The 15,025-nt window shown below is 50.7% G+C and overlaps 8 protein-coding genes across 8 annotated transcripts; 4 read left to right on the top strand and 4 right to left on the bottom strand.

Annotated features, from left to right (window-relative positions):
- Positions 1-1,142: 1,142 nt before the first annotated feature.
- On the top strand, positions 1,143-3,623 carry PG998_004400 (uncharacterized protein; the record flags this gene model as incomplete). The annotated part of the gene is made up of 4 exons (XM_066871218.1): positions 1,143-1,484; positions 1,537-2,669; positions 2,725-3,495; positions 3,542-3,623. The coding sequence occupies 4 exons, from the start codon at positions 1,143-1,145 to the stop codon at positions 3,621-3,623; spliced, it is 2,328 nt and encodes a 775-aa protein (XP_066734968.1).
- Positions 3,624-4,503: 880 nt separating this feature from the next.
- On the bottom strand, positions 4,504-5,970 carry PG998_004399 (uncharacterized protein; the record flags this gene model as incomplete). Its single annotated transcript, XM_066871217.1, has 1 exon — positions 4,504-5,970. The coding sequence occupies one exon, from the start codon at positions 5,968-5,970 to the stop codon at positions 4,504-4,506; it is 1,467 nt and encodes a 488-aa protein (XP_066734967.1).
- A 734-nt stretch (positions 5,971-6,704) lies between these two features.
- On the bottom strand, positions 6,705-7,067 carry PG998_004398 (uncharacterized protein; the record flags this gene model as incomplete). Its single annotated transcript, XM_066871216.1, has 1 exon — positions 6,705-7,067. The coding sequence occupies one exon, from the start codon at positions 7,065-7,067 to the stop codon at positions 6,705-6,707; it is 363 nt and encodes a 120-aa protein (XP_066734966.1).
- A 1,035-nt stretch (positions 7,068-8,102) lies between these two features.
- PG998_004397 (NAD(P)-binding protein) lies at positions 8,103-8,946 on the bottom strand (the record flags this gene model as incomplete). The annotated part of the gene is made up of 2 exons (XM_066871215.1): positions 8,103-8,582; positions 8,653-8,946. The coding sequence occupies 2 exons, from the start codon at positions 8,944-8,946 to the stop codon at positions 8,103-8,105; spliced, it is 774 nt and encodes a 257-aa protein (XP_066734965.1).
- A 1,177-nt stretch (positions 8,947-10,123) lies between these two features.
- PG998_004396 (heterokaryon incompatibility protein-domain-containing protein) lies at positions 10,124-11,785 on the top strand (the record flags this gene model as incomplete). Its single annotated transcript, XM_066871214.1, has 2 exons — positions 10,124-10,154; positions 10,209-11,785. The coding sequence occupies 2 exons, from the start codon at positions 10,124-10,126 to the stop codon at positions 11,783-11,785; spliced, it is 1,608 nt and encodes a 535-aa protein (XP_066734964.1).
- Positions 11,786-12,353: 568 nt separating this feature from the next.
- On the top strand, positions 12,354-12,689 carry PG998_004395 (uncharacterized protein; the record flags this gene model as incomplete). Its single annotated transcript, XM_066871213.1, has 1 exon — positions 12,354-12,689. The coding sequence occupies one exon, from the start codon at positions 12,354-12,356 to the stop codon at positions 12,687-12,689; it is 336 nt and encodes a 111-aa protein (XP_066734963.1).
- Positions 12,690-13,115: 426 nt separating this feature from the next.
- On the bottom strand, positions 13,116-13,301 carry PG998_004394 (uncharacterized protein; the record flags this gene model as incomplete). The annotated part of the gene is made up of 1 exon (XM_066871212.1): positions 13,116-13,301. The coding sequence occupies one exon, from the start codon at positions 13,299-13,301 to the stop codon at positions 13,116-13,118; it is 186 nt and encodes a 61-aa protein (XP_066734962.1).
- A 560-nt stretch (positions 13,302-13,861) lies between these two features.
- PG998_004393 (uncharacterized protein) lies at positions 13,862-14,125 on the top strand (the record flags this gene model as incomplete). Its single annotated transcript, XM_066871211.1, has 1 exon — positions 13,862-14,125. The coding sequence occupies one exon, from the start codon at positions 13,862-13,864 to the stop codon at positions 14,123-14,125; it is 264 nt and encodes an 87-aa protein (XP_066734961.1).
- Positions 14,126-15,025: the final 900 nt, after the last annotated feature.

Below are 15,025 nucleotides of genomic sequence, written 5' to 3'. Positions count from 1 at the left end.
ATTATAAAACTATTAAAAGTTTCTAGTTCTTTAAATAAACTTTAATATTTTTATACTTTAAATTAATAATTTTTGTTAACTTTTAATCTATTTCATATAAAAGAAATAGTACTTTTAATTTTTTTATTTTATTTTAATTTTTAAATTGTATTTTAATATATTTAAGTAAGATTATATAAAACATAGCTTATTAGTAAAAGGGGTTGTAATTTTATAAAGGCTAAATAAAATACACCTTAGCTATTAAGATCCCCTCCCCTTTTACTAATATAGGGAAAGTTTAGTTTCTTATTTAATTTATTTAAACTCGATATATAATATAAAATCGAATATAATAACTAAAAATAATATTTCTTTTAAATAAAATCGTATTTTAAATGAAAGAAATTTCTATATAAATGAATAAAAATAGATAAATTTATTTAAAAACTTATATATTCTTAATTCTTTTATACCTATTTTATACTTATATTTCCTTTTAAAATAACTTTTAATCTCTTCATAGGAAATTAATATATTTAAGGTATAATATTTTTTAAGGTAAAATAAACTATTATTTAAAAAGTTATAAACCTTTAAAAATTGAAATTAATATAATTCCTTTAATAATTTATTTAATTCTTTAAACTTTTAAAAGTCTATCTCCTTTTAGAATTAATTCTTAATTACTAAATCTTTTAAAGCCTCTGTATTAATATTTAAAGAATTATAATACTCCCCTTTTAAAGTATATCAATATCGAAAGTTTATTACTTTTTAAATAAATTTATTAAATTTTATCTTTTAATATAGGAATTAGGTTGATTTTAAATGTAAGTTTATTTAAAAGAAATTATAATTTTAGTTATTATATTCGATTTTATATTAAAAGGTAAATATTTAAATATTTAAGTGAGAATATACCAAAATGGCCTGTCAGTGAGGCGGGGGTCAGCGATAGGGGGGGATCTTAGTTGATTGGTTCACCAAAATTGAGGGGTTGCTGACATCGCGGGTGCGGAGTTTGGTGACATACTTCAGCCCATCCTGTTCTTTACCGAATTGAAATAGTCTGTAGGATACTCAGAAGACTACCGATCACCTACTCACTATCTTGATACCGTCCGACGCGTGTGTCGGCACCATCATTTCTTGAATAAGAAATGTCACGCGCTTTGGCAAGCGCAGCAGCACTGAAGGCCGATATCAGGCTCGCGCAGGCCGTGTCGGAGTTTGAAGCGGACCTCCAGGGCGACGCCAAACGCGAATTCTCGCTCTCCAAGAGCCTTACAGTTTCATCCCCGCCGACTGTCAAGAGCGTCTTGCAGCTGACCGCGAAGATCGACCACACAGCTCATGCTGTAGGTTCTCGGTGCTACGGGCCGAGACTGACGAAAACGCTGGAATGCATCCAGCAATTCGCTGCCATCGGCGATGTAATCATAGGAGGTTCTCAGAACATCGTGGCCTGCGGTGTTTGGACCATCGTGCGCACCACACTGCTTGTAGGTGTTCCGGGCGAAAGGAAAACATGACTAAAACCTACCGCCAAACCAGGCCGCCATAAAGTTCCAGTCATACTTCGAGAGCCTCTCGGAGCTCTTCTTGGGCGTTGGGAAATCTGCACCCCGCTATAACGAGATGGTGGCCCTGCAGCCCAAATCTCGGGCTCTGCATGACTTTATGTCAGAGTATTTCATCGTTGTCGTCAATCTCTGCCATCACGTATATAATCTGAGTGTGAAGTCAAAGCTGGGGCAGCTCAGGACAGCCATTGGAAAACCGGACATGGGAAGTTATCAGAGAGACCTTGAAAAATGGTCTGCCCGGATACGAGACCAATTCGGTTTGGATGAAGCCCGAGATAACTCGGCCTCGAGAAAAATACTGCAGAAACTCTCGAGTGCCCATAAGTACGGACAGAAACTTGCTCTCAGGCAAAATGTTATGGATGGCTGCACCCGATTTGATCACCAAGTTGGCTGGAAACTGGCAAGAAACACAGGCTCCACGAGGTGGTTCTCGACAGTGCCGGCATATCTAGACTGGAAGGAGGGTCAATCCCATTCGGCGCTACTGCGGGTAGCAGGAACCCTCGGATCGGGCAAAACGGTACTCCTTGCAAATATGGTAGAGGACATCCTGCTTGCACCTACAACACGTGCAGTAGCCTTTTTCTTCTGCCGCCCGGACGACGACGACTCGCTGAGATCCAGCACAATATTTGGTAGCCTCGCGCGCCAGATGATCGAAGCCATCCCATTAGACAAATTACAGGGTTCTGCCATGGATACTGTTGTCGCAAGTTCGGGTCGTCAAGATATGACAAAGTTCCTTCAAAGCCTACTTCCGTTATTCCCTCGGGTGTATTTCATTCTTGACGGCCTAGACGAGTGCCCTCCTAATGAAAGGAGAATGGTATTTACAGCTATCAGCGACCTCTTGAACGCCCCTCATGGCGGAGCCTTTTTCATGTGCGTATCGAACCGGCTAGGGGCAGAACAGCGGGTAGAGGAAGAGTTTGAATCTTTGCAATCCGAAATTCTTCTCATGCCAGAAGAAAATCAAGAGATCCACGAATTCATCCAGACCAAGCTTGAGACCAGTTTGGAAACGGGGGCGCTCACTATCGGGGATCCTACACTGATACTGCAAATCCGAGACGTGCTACAGAAAGGGGCACGAGGAATGTGAGTCCAATACCGATGTTTCAGCTGGGCCTGGACTAATTAATACGGGTGTTAGGTTTCTATGGGCTGCCTTGCAAATCGACTCGATATGCTCCAAAAAGACAGATGAAAGTATCCGCGCCGCCCTCGATGACTTACCTACCGATTTACCAGAAATATATCGTCGTATCCTCCATCAACGGAAGCCTCTAGCCCCAGAGTACCAAGATAGAGTCCTTAAACTCTTGCTGGTAGCGATGAGGCCACTCTCGTTGGATGAACTCCGTGAGGCCATCAGCGTTCTGCCACTGCAGACAGCATGGGATCCCAAGAAGCTGGTCAATAATATCAGAACGGTTCTTTCATGTTGCGGTAGTTTGATTGTCGTTGATGAAGAGCAGTTGACAGCACACTTCATTCACCCAAGTGTACAGCAGTTCCTACTCAGCGGCAAGGAAGACCCCAACAATTTCCGTTTCAGCAGGCAAGCCGCCGAACTCGACATGGCCAGAGTCATTCTCACATACCTGCATTACAATGTTTTTCAGAAACAGATTTCCACAATTCGAGTCCCTAGTGTACCTGCTCAAGATGCCCCAGCTCGCATTACGGCTGCCGCGCTAGGGAACTCTTCAGTCGTACGTACTCTCGCACTGCAATTGCTGAGGAAGCGGGATCCAGGACGAATGGACATTGGCAAAACCCTCTCCGACATAAGTGGACAATATCAGAGCCAAACCCAACAACGCTTTCACTTCTATCTTTACGCTCATGAATACTGGCTTCATCATACCAAGGTTCTGTCTCAAGACGATGAGCCAGAGATTCACCTGCTGAAGCGTATTTTGTCACCTTCGATGCGCTTTACTCCATTTGATCTAGCTCATTGGCAGTCTGGGAATACCCCCGGGCTGGCAGCTGCACTTTGCGAGCAGGGGAAGTTTCCTAATGCTGGAGGAGTTGGGAGAGCGCTAGGACGAGGCCATTACGCACTGTTCGCTTGCAACCTTCGTTCACGTCGTTACGCCATCCAAGGAATCGCCCGCATTATGCCTTGGCTACGCAGGCGTTGCCATGCTGGCGTGTCATCCATTGATTTAAGCATCGATCTGCGTGCAAGACTAATCCAACTGTCTGGTCTCTATGAGTTCCGTGCGGTGGTACGTCGTTGGCTACTCAAGCCGCACTTTAATGAAGAAGAGTGCGAGCAACTCCTTCGACCTATTGCAGGCGCAACAGCCGACGGCTACCGCATTGCTGTCGTCCTCATGAAGGCGCAGAATAACCAGAGCGAATGTGAAGAGGATCATGATTATATACTTCTTGATGGCGATAAGCTATGCGAATGCATGGTCCCTGAGAGGTTCAATGGGCTAATAGGTAGGCTTAGAGATACGAAACATAATCGAGTTGGGTTACATGAAACAGTACATGAGTTACCGGGGAGCGTACCCAGGATATTAGTTGAGTGGCCAGGACAACGTGTGAGACCCGTGGATGGTGTGGTTAGACCGAGCAGGGCAGAAGAGCTGGATATCAAGTCGAAGAGATATTAAATTACTTAATAGTATATTCTGTATTAAGCCATTGCCCTTTGCTAGCTAGCTAATTACACTCTGTAACCCATCACCACTGTGACTTTCCCCTTTCCCCTTACCCTAACCCGTATCTCTGGCGCCACTTTACACAGTCTTGTAGAAAGATATTGAATGCCGACTTGCCTTTCATATTATTAACACAACCCCATTTTCCTGATTTAATTATGCTTTTCCGATATGCAAAGTCCTTAGCCGTGGACGGCCCCTCGCGTTCGTCGTTAAGTCGACCACAAAACCTGTGCATATCTAATTGCGTTCTATTGGCGGTCTGACGGTTGATTTGCGTACGGCATGATCGGCGGTTCAACCAGTCTCTTATCCAGCGACGAGAGTAGCAAACCAGCAGCCATGGGTATCAAGGCGACCGTAGCCACGACATCTTCCAGGCCTAAGCCGGGCGCCGCATAGTGAGAGCAGACCTCCCCGATATCAATGCGACCAAGGTCCGCGGGCCCGCCATTAGAGAGAGCGTCCACGACGAGGGCGTACGTCAGCGGGTGGTACAGCATGCCGGCATGGCCGTAGAAGCCCGCCCCTGGCGACGCCGGAGGACACGCGACCTGAGCCTCGACGTTGACGACGCCGACGCCCCGCGCGTCCAAGAGATAGGCCGAAGCCCCCGTGCCGTGCTGCGGCTGGACGATCTCGTCGAGGAGGCCCGAGTAGAAGGTCGTCGTGGGCACGTAGGCGCTGTCGCCGCCGGCCGCCCGCAGCGTCGCAATGTAGTGGGACGTGTACTCCTGCTGGATCGCGGCCGGGTCGCACGGACCGAGGCCCACGTCGCTGTCTGCCGACAGGCACAGCACGTTCACCAGGACGGTCCCGTGGAAGTCGGGCGACACGGGCAGGAAGTTGGACACGACAGCCCGCGTCGAGGGCCAGAACGTGAAAGCCCACTGCGTGTCCAGGCCTCCCTGCGAAAAGCTGACGACGCTGACCTTGACCTCGTCGCTGCTGCTGTTGCTGCTGTTGCTGCAGATGGCCGAGAGGTAGTTTATGGCGTATGCGATGTACTCGGAGTTGACCTGGGCGTCCCCCGCCATGGCACCCGGCACGTTCAGCCACACCGGGTCCGCGTGTGGCGAGTCCGTGAGCAGTTTCCGCAGATTCGGCCCGTATACCGAGCCACCATAGGACCATGTGCCCGGTACGAGTAGCACGGGAGGTTTGGCGCCGAACGTAAAGGCCGCCGGGATCCGAATAGCGGCCCGCAGCTGAGCTTCGGGTAGGCTGTACGGTGCGTCGCCGGCAGCCGCCGTCGGGTAAACGGTCCGCGACACGTTGGTCGGGTTGTTGGGATTGTTGACCGAGTCCTCACCTTCGCCATATCCTAAGACAGCGATTATCAAGTCTCGGTTGTCATCTATTAGTGGCCCAAGGCCCGAGCCAAGCTGAAGAGCAATGTTCTTGTACAGATTCGTAGGTGTTGCGGAGCCGTAGATGCCCTGCAAAGTCTCTTGCACTTCTGGGAGGCTCGTTGGTGTTGCCCGAGGCCTCACTCCGTTCAGGATGTCCAGAATGGCCCGGGGATCTCGTGTCTGGTCGAGCTGTTTAAGCACATCGCCCAGACCTAGTACTGTGCCGAGAACGCCTCCGACAAGGCCGCCCACAAGCCCCCTGTTTTCTATCACAGCATCCTTATCAGCGGATACTGCGACGTGAGCAGCACTGCCTTGGTGCAATAGTGAAACGCAGAGTGCGAGGCGCGAGAGTGAAAAACGCATGTTGGCCGCTGACAATGGCCACTTGAACAAAGAGTTGTGTTGCAACAAGCATAGGAAGCAGGAGAACGCGTTGATATAATGTAGAAAGTGCTATTACGTAATGCGTATGGTACATGTAATTAGCCAAGAGACTTATAAGATCCCTTCCCTCCCTCGTTCACTCTTGCCCCCCACCTTGCTGACCACCCTCGCTGACTCCCCCTTCTGGGAGGGTGTTATATTGATTGAATATTGAATATTGCATTTCCTTTACATATCCGCTTGTCTGAGAGCAAAGATTTTGCACTTTAACCTCGTTGTGCCTCGCATATTATTACATGCCGCTTTAAGGAGGGTCAATAAAAGCGGGCTTCATCTATTAGATTTCCAGGTTGTGGGCCACCATCTCCGACCAGCGGGTTGAGCCGTTTTCTCGGCTCTGGTCGTCCCGATCATAATTTCTTGAGGTTAAAATGTGTATTGACTCTTATAGGTAAGATTGAAAAACCCCGGTAAAGGGGAAAGCTGCTCGGTAGAACTAGAATAGAATAACGCACAGACGCATAAAGCTCCAACTCTCTCAAATCGACGGTAGACAATGGTGTTATCTCATCGTCGCCCACAGCCCAGGGCGTCCGACGAATACATGCTTAACTCCAAATACACGCCTCTCTCAGACTCCCTGGCAGACAAGGGAAGAGAGGCGATACCTCTTCCTCCACATATAAGGGGAAAGTTTGAATCCGTCCGCTGGTTTAGTCGCAGAAGGCCTCCCGGTTCTGGCAGGACAGCACGCATTGAATGTCGCCGAACCGGTTCTTTGTGGCTTCCCACCATGCCCCCTCGACGTTGCCCGAGGTGCAAAAGTCGGTAGAGGAAAACTTCCATACCAACTGACCACCCTCCTCCACGCACGAGTGGCTGAAGGGGTAGACACTGCAGCTGCGGCCGTGGAGGTTGTCCCGGAGACCTCCGCAGATGCCGGGAATGTCGCTTACGCCGTCCGCCCTGACGACGTACTGGTTGCCGCCTTTGAAGCTGATCCTGTCGCACGTGTTGGCGGAAACGGTGGAGGCGAGGCCTGCCATGGCGAGGGTGAGAGCAGAGATGAGCTGCATTGTGCCTTGTATGTCGTCTGATGTGAGTGGAAATGGTGTGATATATAGTGATCCGGTGGCGTGCCGAGAGAGTGTGGTAATGGATGGATGGACGGAGTAGGAATGTGATGAATGGTGTAAGTAGAAGTGTAAGTGAAGAGAATCTAGGACGGGCAGACATGAGATACTTATACGGTAGCGTATGCAGCCATCACCAGTGGCGTGGAAATAGGGGCATCTGAGCACCCGAGTCCCAAGTTACGCTCTGGCAACGAAGCTATTCGTGGACGGCAAGTTTCCGTCTCAAGACCAGTCGACGTCCCTGTTCCGCACCTCACCGCTGTCTGCGCCGCACCTGGCTCGACAATATCCCACTTAGACCCTGTTAGTAGTAGTAGGATTCTTTGACATCTAGGGAGCGGCAAAGCCGCACTAACCTCCCGAAGGATTTGGGATGTGTTGCCTATCCATCTGTCTAATCTAGTAACTGCTTCCACCCTCCAGCACTTAGACCCTGCTGTGCCGCAAGACGGGCAAGAGCCAGCAAGCTAAACATAGACCATATGACTGGGGGAAAGAAAGTCGGTTGACCTACCCCACACAAAAGTCCCGCCGAAAACTATAGTTGTTCCGGTCTCCTCCTTATACGAACCGTGGTTGGCATTTGTAGGGATGTCTAAGCAATACAATCCGCGGAGAGACCTATTTCAACCGTATCTTGGCCAATGAATCAGGTGGTATCTCATTTAATCCAAGTCGTGGGACAAGGCAGGCTATCCAACGACGTTCACCCCCGGCCACGAAGCGCATAATGTGTCTGAGTGATCGGTCCTTGCATGCCACTATCCCCATCATTGCTGTTATCCCTGCTGCCCCTACTCCTACTTCTCGAAGCTTTGTTTTGACGGGTTTGGCCTCAAGGGGGACGCCGGCGATGGAACGAGCGGCTGTTGGTACACAATCTGATGCCGCGCCGGATTGACACTCGTAGCGTACTCTTTGAAGTCAGCTATCGTAGAGACATGATCCATCTAGAATGATTGTATAGATCTCCTCTCAGACTACCTGCATATCCACCAAGACCGAGCGCACACTCTCTCTCAAGTCTTCCTCCCCCAGCCCCAGGAGTGTGTTGGCTGTCACCTCCCTCTTGAGCGCGCGCCCCGCCCCGTCCGCGAATTGGTACTGGCGGACGTAAGCCCAGAACGCATCAAACGCGTTGCCCCCTGACAGGGCGTCGTCCGCGACCTTCTCCGTGCCGGCAGCCGTGATGTGCTTGACCTCAAACTTCTGGCCTGAGCCGTCGGAAGCCTTCTGCATCTCCTCGCTGACGACCTTCAGCAGCTCGTTCTGCGTTGTGACGAAGGACTGCACCATCAGGTAGCGGTTTGCTGTCTCATCTGGCCGCTCCAGCACGGCGACGACGGCTCGGGCCACCAGCCCGCGGTTCGAGGTCGAGAAGAGCTCGTCGCCAGAATCGACGATGGTCGCCTTCTGGGCGGAAATGTCGATGCCGAGCAAACCAGCTTCGAGCGACTGCATACAGGCCAGAGAATCAGTGCTCCCGTTTCCGTAGGACTGATGATAGGAGTCGGGTCTCACTCACCGAATCAAAGAACAGGTTGTTGCCAAGCCCGGTCCACGTAAACGCCCCCGCACTATGCTCCGCCAGCTCGATCAAGCGATCCACCATGTCAATTTTCGGCTTCAGCATACGCCCCAGCTTGGTGTCCCGCAGGCCCGCGCTGCGCGTGTTCAGCCCGTACTCCGAGGGCACGAACCTCTTCACCTGGGCGCGGGCCGCCGCCTCCACGAGCACGCGCTGGTGCGCGACGGCCATGGTGCCGATCGCGGAGACGACGGCGTCCTGGCCCCTCAGGGCCCCGACCAGATCCTCCATCGACGCAAAGTCCACACGCCGGACCGCCGTCACGCCTCTGGGAGCGGGGTGGAGGAGTCTGCCCGAGCCAGCGCAACGACCGTGAAGCCGGCGTCGAGGAGGGCCGTCGTGATGAGTCGACCGAGTTTGCCACCAGCCTAGAACAAAGATTAGCACCTTAGCAGTACCTGGCCTTACCCCATTGAGTATTGTGCTGTAGATATAATTGTCTTACTCCGATGACCGCCACATCCTTAATCGCTGTAGTGGATGCCATTCTCCTTTATCTCTTTTTTTCTCCGTACAAGCTTGGCGTTCTAGGAAGTTCGAAATTTGAACCGACGTCGTTCAGATAAAACATAAGAAGAAGTAGTATACTCTCAACATCAGTTTATTAAGACGGGTAATATACGGCTAATTGTGCCGCCCCTGTTGCCAAGTTAATCAGACGTGGGGTAATGCTGCTGCTTGCGGCTGCTGTCAGGTTGCATCCACAATATGCAGGTGGGTGGCTATGCATGGTGGCCGGCTGTTCATGACACTGCCCTGTAGCCCGAGCCTCTGCTGACAGTTAATTATGAGAAATGTCTGCCTATTCCTACTACTCCGTGCGCGTTCAACTTTGTTACAGCTCGAGAGCAATATCGGCTATCCGCTGCTCTTCCCCTCATGGTCGCTGAATTTGTTATACATCATTACAACAAGAGCCAATAACCATCCGTGATCTCAGACCATGGACAACGAGATGTCATTAATCTCCCGCTTTCGCAGCTGTGGAATCTGTTACTTCAAGTTGACGGCCGGGTCCCCGTTCCTCGAACAGCCCATTGTGTCACGAAGATTCATCGTCGAAACAACATCGGGTCAAGAAGCTGCTTCGAGTCGAGAAGCTGGACGGCTAGACGATGTCCTTCTGCCGCCGAAGAACGCCTCGGTGATGGAACTAAAGACAGAGCCTGTAGCACTCAGGGTTTCTTCTGAAAGAGGCTGTGTCGGCTGTGCGGCGATCCTGAAATGCCTCGATAACATATTACACGATCAAGGCTTCACGCTAGATGAACCGTGCTGGCATAGCCAATGCACGCTCAGGTGGTTTGTTGGCCATCAAATATGTTATGAACCCAGCCTTCGGGTTGACCTCCGGGTGACAACGAGGACAGGCAACCATGACACACAGCATCAGGAGAAGCACGTTGACATGTTACTTGGGTACACCGCCCCAACGTACTGTATGTTATTAGAATTCGTCCTCATCCTAAACAAGTTATAGTAACCATTTCTAGCTCACCCAGCAGCTCGAAAGGTTTCACCTTCAGTTGCGTTGGGTTATACCGGCTCCACCGTCTCCTTCAATTCTATCAAGACTTGGCTGGAGGACTGCGAGACGTCTCACGAAGGTTGCAGACCACTAGCAAGCGTTTTCCCGGACCGAGTGGTGGAGTTGTCTACAGACGCTGGCGGCCAGGTCGTCTTCCGCCTAGAGCAAAGCTTGGGTCGTCGGCAAGAATCATATGCGTGCCTAAGCCATCGCTGGGGGCCGTCTACCGGGCGATGCAAAACCACAACAAAGACGCTTGCTGCCCACCTTGAACAGATTCCGTCCCACATACTCCCCAAGACCTTTCAGGAGGCCAGCAAGGTGGCCTTGCATCTCGGTCTGAAGTATCTTTGGATCGACTCCTTGTGCATTATCCAGGACGACACTGAAGACTGGAAGATCCAGGCCGCGCAGATGTGCAACATCTACAGTGGCGCCTACGTTACCATCGCCGCCACGAGCTCTAGTGATAGTGACAATGGCATGTTCCATATTGTGGCGAAAATCCCCATTTCCCCTGTCGAAACAAAGAGAAGCGACATCTTCATCCGTGAGTACCCGGACCATGAATATATGAACAATCGCCCAAAGCTTGCCGACCTCTCCGAGTCAGCCGAGTTCCCCCTCCTCAGACGCGGCTGGGTCTACCAAGAACGTCTGTTGTCGCCGCGTTTCGTCCACTTCACCCGAAACGAAGTCTCGATGGAATGCTCGGGTAATAAAGGGTACTGCGAGTGTGGTGGGGCGGCCAGCCATCGGTCTAAAAAGAATGAGTTATATTCTTGGACAGACTCGAGCGACGTAAAAACACTGTGGCGGCAGATGGCCCGGGACTACTCGTACCTAGGACTGACCTACGGCTCGGACAGGATTCCAGCGCTCGCAGGCATAGCCAGGCATTTTGGAACAAAACATAGAAGCTCCCTTGGTGGCTATGTGGCAGGGTTATGGGAGAATAGCCTGGCCCAAGACCTACTCTGGGTCGTCCCGCCTACCAGGAGTTGCACACGGCCTGAGTTCAGACCGGTCCCTTCGTGGTCGTGGGCCTCCGTGACGAGCGGGGTTGTATGGCCGTATTATTGGCGGGAAATGACGGCGCCTTCCGGGCATATCCACGTGGTGAGCTACCACGTCGAGCTGGCGGGCCCAGATGAGTTCGGTCCCATCCAGCACGCCGAGATGACCGTGCGTGGGCTTCTCGCCGAGGGATCGTGGACGGTCGATTCCGGGTCTCCAGATGGCAAACTCATACAGTACCGCCCGGGGTACATTGGGTCCACAGGAACTGGCGGATACGAAATGTACCCTGATTACACATTTTCCGACGCCTTGGGCTCGCACCACTTGGAAGAGGGCTGTCGGGTGTTCTGCCTCAAGACTGGCTTTGAAGTAAACGATTGCTACGCCTGTCTGATACTGCGGTCGTTGAATGAGGAGCAAACGGGTTTTGAAAGGGTGGGAGTGTTGAAGACAGCGCCCAAGGACGTTGTCGACTCGTGGTACGAAGAAGGACAGGTTGCACAGACCTTCAAGTTACTGTAGCCCTTATAGTATTAACGACCATATGATAAGCCAGCTGATTTCTAAGGCCTAGGAGCATGCGGTCCCCGGAGCTAGTATGTCTCTACTTCAACGGCAGGACGGAAGAGGCCGACGTGAAGGCGATGATGGTAACTAGGGGATGGCAGAGGAGTTAGCTGGATTAGCTGATCCGATCAGCCAAAGTCGAATGCTTCCTCGGCTGGCTGATGCTTATAATGACGTCTCCTTAAGCCCCTTCTTTCGAGCGGACCTGAACCTGCTCACTTTAAACCTTGAAAAGACTCGGCGGCAACAACTACTGTTTAGCAAACTCTTAATTAGGTAATCCTGCTCGCTATCTACGAAAAGAGCGACTTTCCCCATCCGAGACTGCTACTTAAAGAGTATCTGCTCTTGCTGTCATTCCCCCGTCCTCCTTTCTCCTTTCTCATTCCTCATTCCTCATTCCTCATTCCTCATTCATACCATACCCACCAACTACTTTACTACTCAGAGTACTCACCAACTACTTTGGTACTCACTACTCAACGCAAGCCTCGATCTCACCACCCTTACATCATCAGTCGCAATGCCCGCTTTCGGCGCACGTCCACACAATGGAGACGAATCGGCAGTAACAGTGACCGACCCTGCTACCGATGCCATGCTTGAAGCCCTCGGCACTGTGGGATTTACTAAGTCCTGGGTCGATGCTATGCACTTTATGATAGCTGGTTTAATAACTGTCATTTGCCTGGTGATGATTCTCTCCATCGTCACGGCTTGCAGAGAACCCTCCATCGAAGAAACCGAGAAGGATCTCGTTAGGAGGAAGGGTGAAAGGGCGGCCCAGGAGTACTTTATGAAGCAGACTCAAAAGGTCACTCAGGACGTGCAGCAAGAGCTAGGAGCGGTAAACCCGTAGGTTTCTGGGTGCAGTGACGCATACCCAGCCAGTGTTCACCTGCTACTTGCCACCTTGGTCTTTCAGCAGCTGCAAAAGTACAGACAGTGTTGTTGACAAGTTGGCGACAGTGTTGGCGGTGCTGGTGGCCATGGCAGCAACGGCAGCAACAGTGGCCATGGCATGTTTGATAAGGTGGACAAGGCAGGTGAGCGCTGTTAAACCCCAACTCCTAATAATTATTCAATCACAGTATCCAACCCCAAGTCCCGATCCTAATAAGTGACTGTACCGCAAATACATAATTGTTGAACCCAATAAGTCGTTGGGTGGTCGGCCAGCGTCATTCGCAAAGCAGTATCGCATCGAGCAAGCTGGAGTACGCAGCTACTACCATGATTCCTGACTGCCAGCGATGCTCCTTATCTGCCAGCGACGCGGCCGTACTCAACACGTTGCTTGCTGAGCCGCTTGCTGAGCCGAAAAGGTCATCCATGCGTTCGAACATGCATTCAAAGCCACCAGGTTTCCGCCGATAGGGTCAGGTAAGGCCTCCTCGTAGGTCTCGTAGCCCGCGTCGAGACAGTCCCAGATGGGCTTGAAAAAAGCCTTAATCGCAGCACAGCAGCCCATTCTCGTAGGCGAAGACGGACGCACACAGACTGTGCGATCGATGGTTGTAGAAGGAGTTGCAGGGCAAGGCCGTGTGGTGGCAGGTAAGCTAGAATGAAAGATGAATGTCGTGCCTGGCAGTAGCAAGGAGTCACACCTATTGGACGGAGATGGTGATCAGCAATGCGAAGGAGGTCTTGTCGGAAGTGGATTTGGTATTGATGCGTGTGGAAGAGAGGGAGCGAGGTAGGCTTCTCTATATAGGATAACTTAAGTTATCGGAGAAAGGAAGCTATTATATATTTAGTTTGAAAGTTATATATTTAATTGTTAGATATAGTCTTGTGGAGACATGATCAGGAGAGTTTGCATGCCTTGTGTCTGCCTGGAGATAAAGTTTCTTATCCAGCACCTTTTGACTTCTCCGATACGTGGCTCACATATATTAGCATGCTCCTGCTCCTTCTTTCCTGGAATGATTGCTTGCCCTTCACTTCACTCACATATTCCAAAACAGTAACAACCCCGGACCAACAAACACTCCTTCTGCAACTACTTCGCACTCGACCTCCTTCTTCAACATGGACAAGATAAGGGAGGTGGATGCCTTCCTCGACACCCAAACCACCCGTATCTACACCACATACCTTCAGAGACACGTCACCACCGTCCAGGCCATCCTAGATCGCGCGGTCCAGACCGAGACCCGTATTTTGGAATGCATACCCGGTTTCAAACCAGAAACTACCTTCCGCGCCTTCCCCCAACACCAACTGTTGGCCCCGAGCCTGGGCTGGATTTCGTCCCGCTATTCCGAGTCTACACAATCCTTATGCTACCTCTAGTTACTCTACTAGAAGCAGCAAGCCTGGTAGAACGGTGGATCCTGGCCCAAGAAAATCAACCGCGACCCTGGTACGGGATACTACCATACCAAAATACTGCATCAGGCCTGCTTCTTCGACTTGTTGCCATGTTCGTATGCACGTGGTTGTTTGCGGCTGCTAATGGCTCCATCTTGATACGTCATAATTGTAAAGTGAAGGCGCTCCGGAACAACAATGTTTTGCGAAGGGGAGGGATGTGGCTTTTATTGATGGGACAGGCGGCTTCCGAGGTGATATTCAGTCTTGGTTTGTATATCTTTCTCGTCGGCTGGATTTGAACTGAGAACCACGAGAGGGCAATAAAGGCAGCTACCCCAAAAACGGCCAAACAAAATTGACGTGCAATGCACAAGAACCCAATTGCCGTTTTTGTCTCCTTCGGTTGCTTTCACACGTGTTGTCGAAGACTTGGTCACTGCCGTTGCTCTCGAATGACACATACCTCCCGTGACTGTTGTGATTCGATATGGCTCCTTCCTTGGATGGGGAGCCCATGGAACCTCGAGGTCCAGCTTTGTTCATTGCTCGGACGCCCTGTCCTTGGGATGTACGGCTCATCGTCTTCTCCAATCTGGCCAATTTCCTCCATCCTCACTTCTGTTATGTCACTGTTGCTAACTACATGTTGCACCATGTTGTGTCGGTGTCTGTTTTGAGGTAGATAGAGGCATCAAAGGTAATTGCTTGCTTCAATTACCTTGTTACTATCAAGCATCCCATCCCCAATCAATTCCGAGTTACATTGGTTGTCTGTACAATTATTGGGTTGCCGGAAGTGCATCTTGGTGGTGTGTCCCACGCCTGGAATGAAGACACCCGTCGACAAGCACGGGCATCTTCCACTTGAAAACGCCTGCC

This window comes from Apiospora kogelbergensis, assembly GCF_038363985.1.
Source record: "Apiospora kogelbergensis strain CBS 113332 chromosome Unknown utg000002l_segment0_segment0, whole genome shotgun sequence".
Lineage (NCBI taxonomy): Eukaryota > Fungi > Ascomycota > Sordariomycetes > Amphisphaeriales > Apiosporaceae > Apiospora > Apiospora kogelbergensis.
This window is presented reverse-complemented; position numbering and strand designations above follow the sequence as displayed.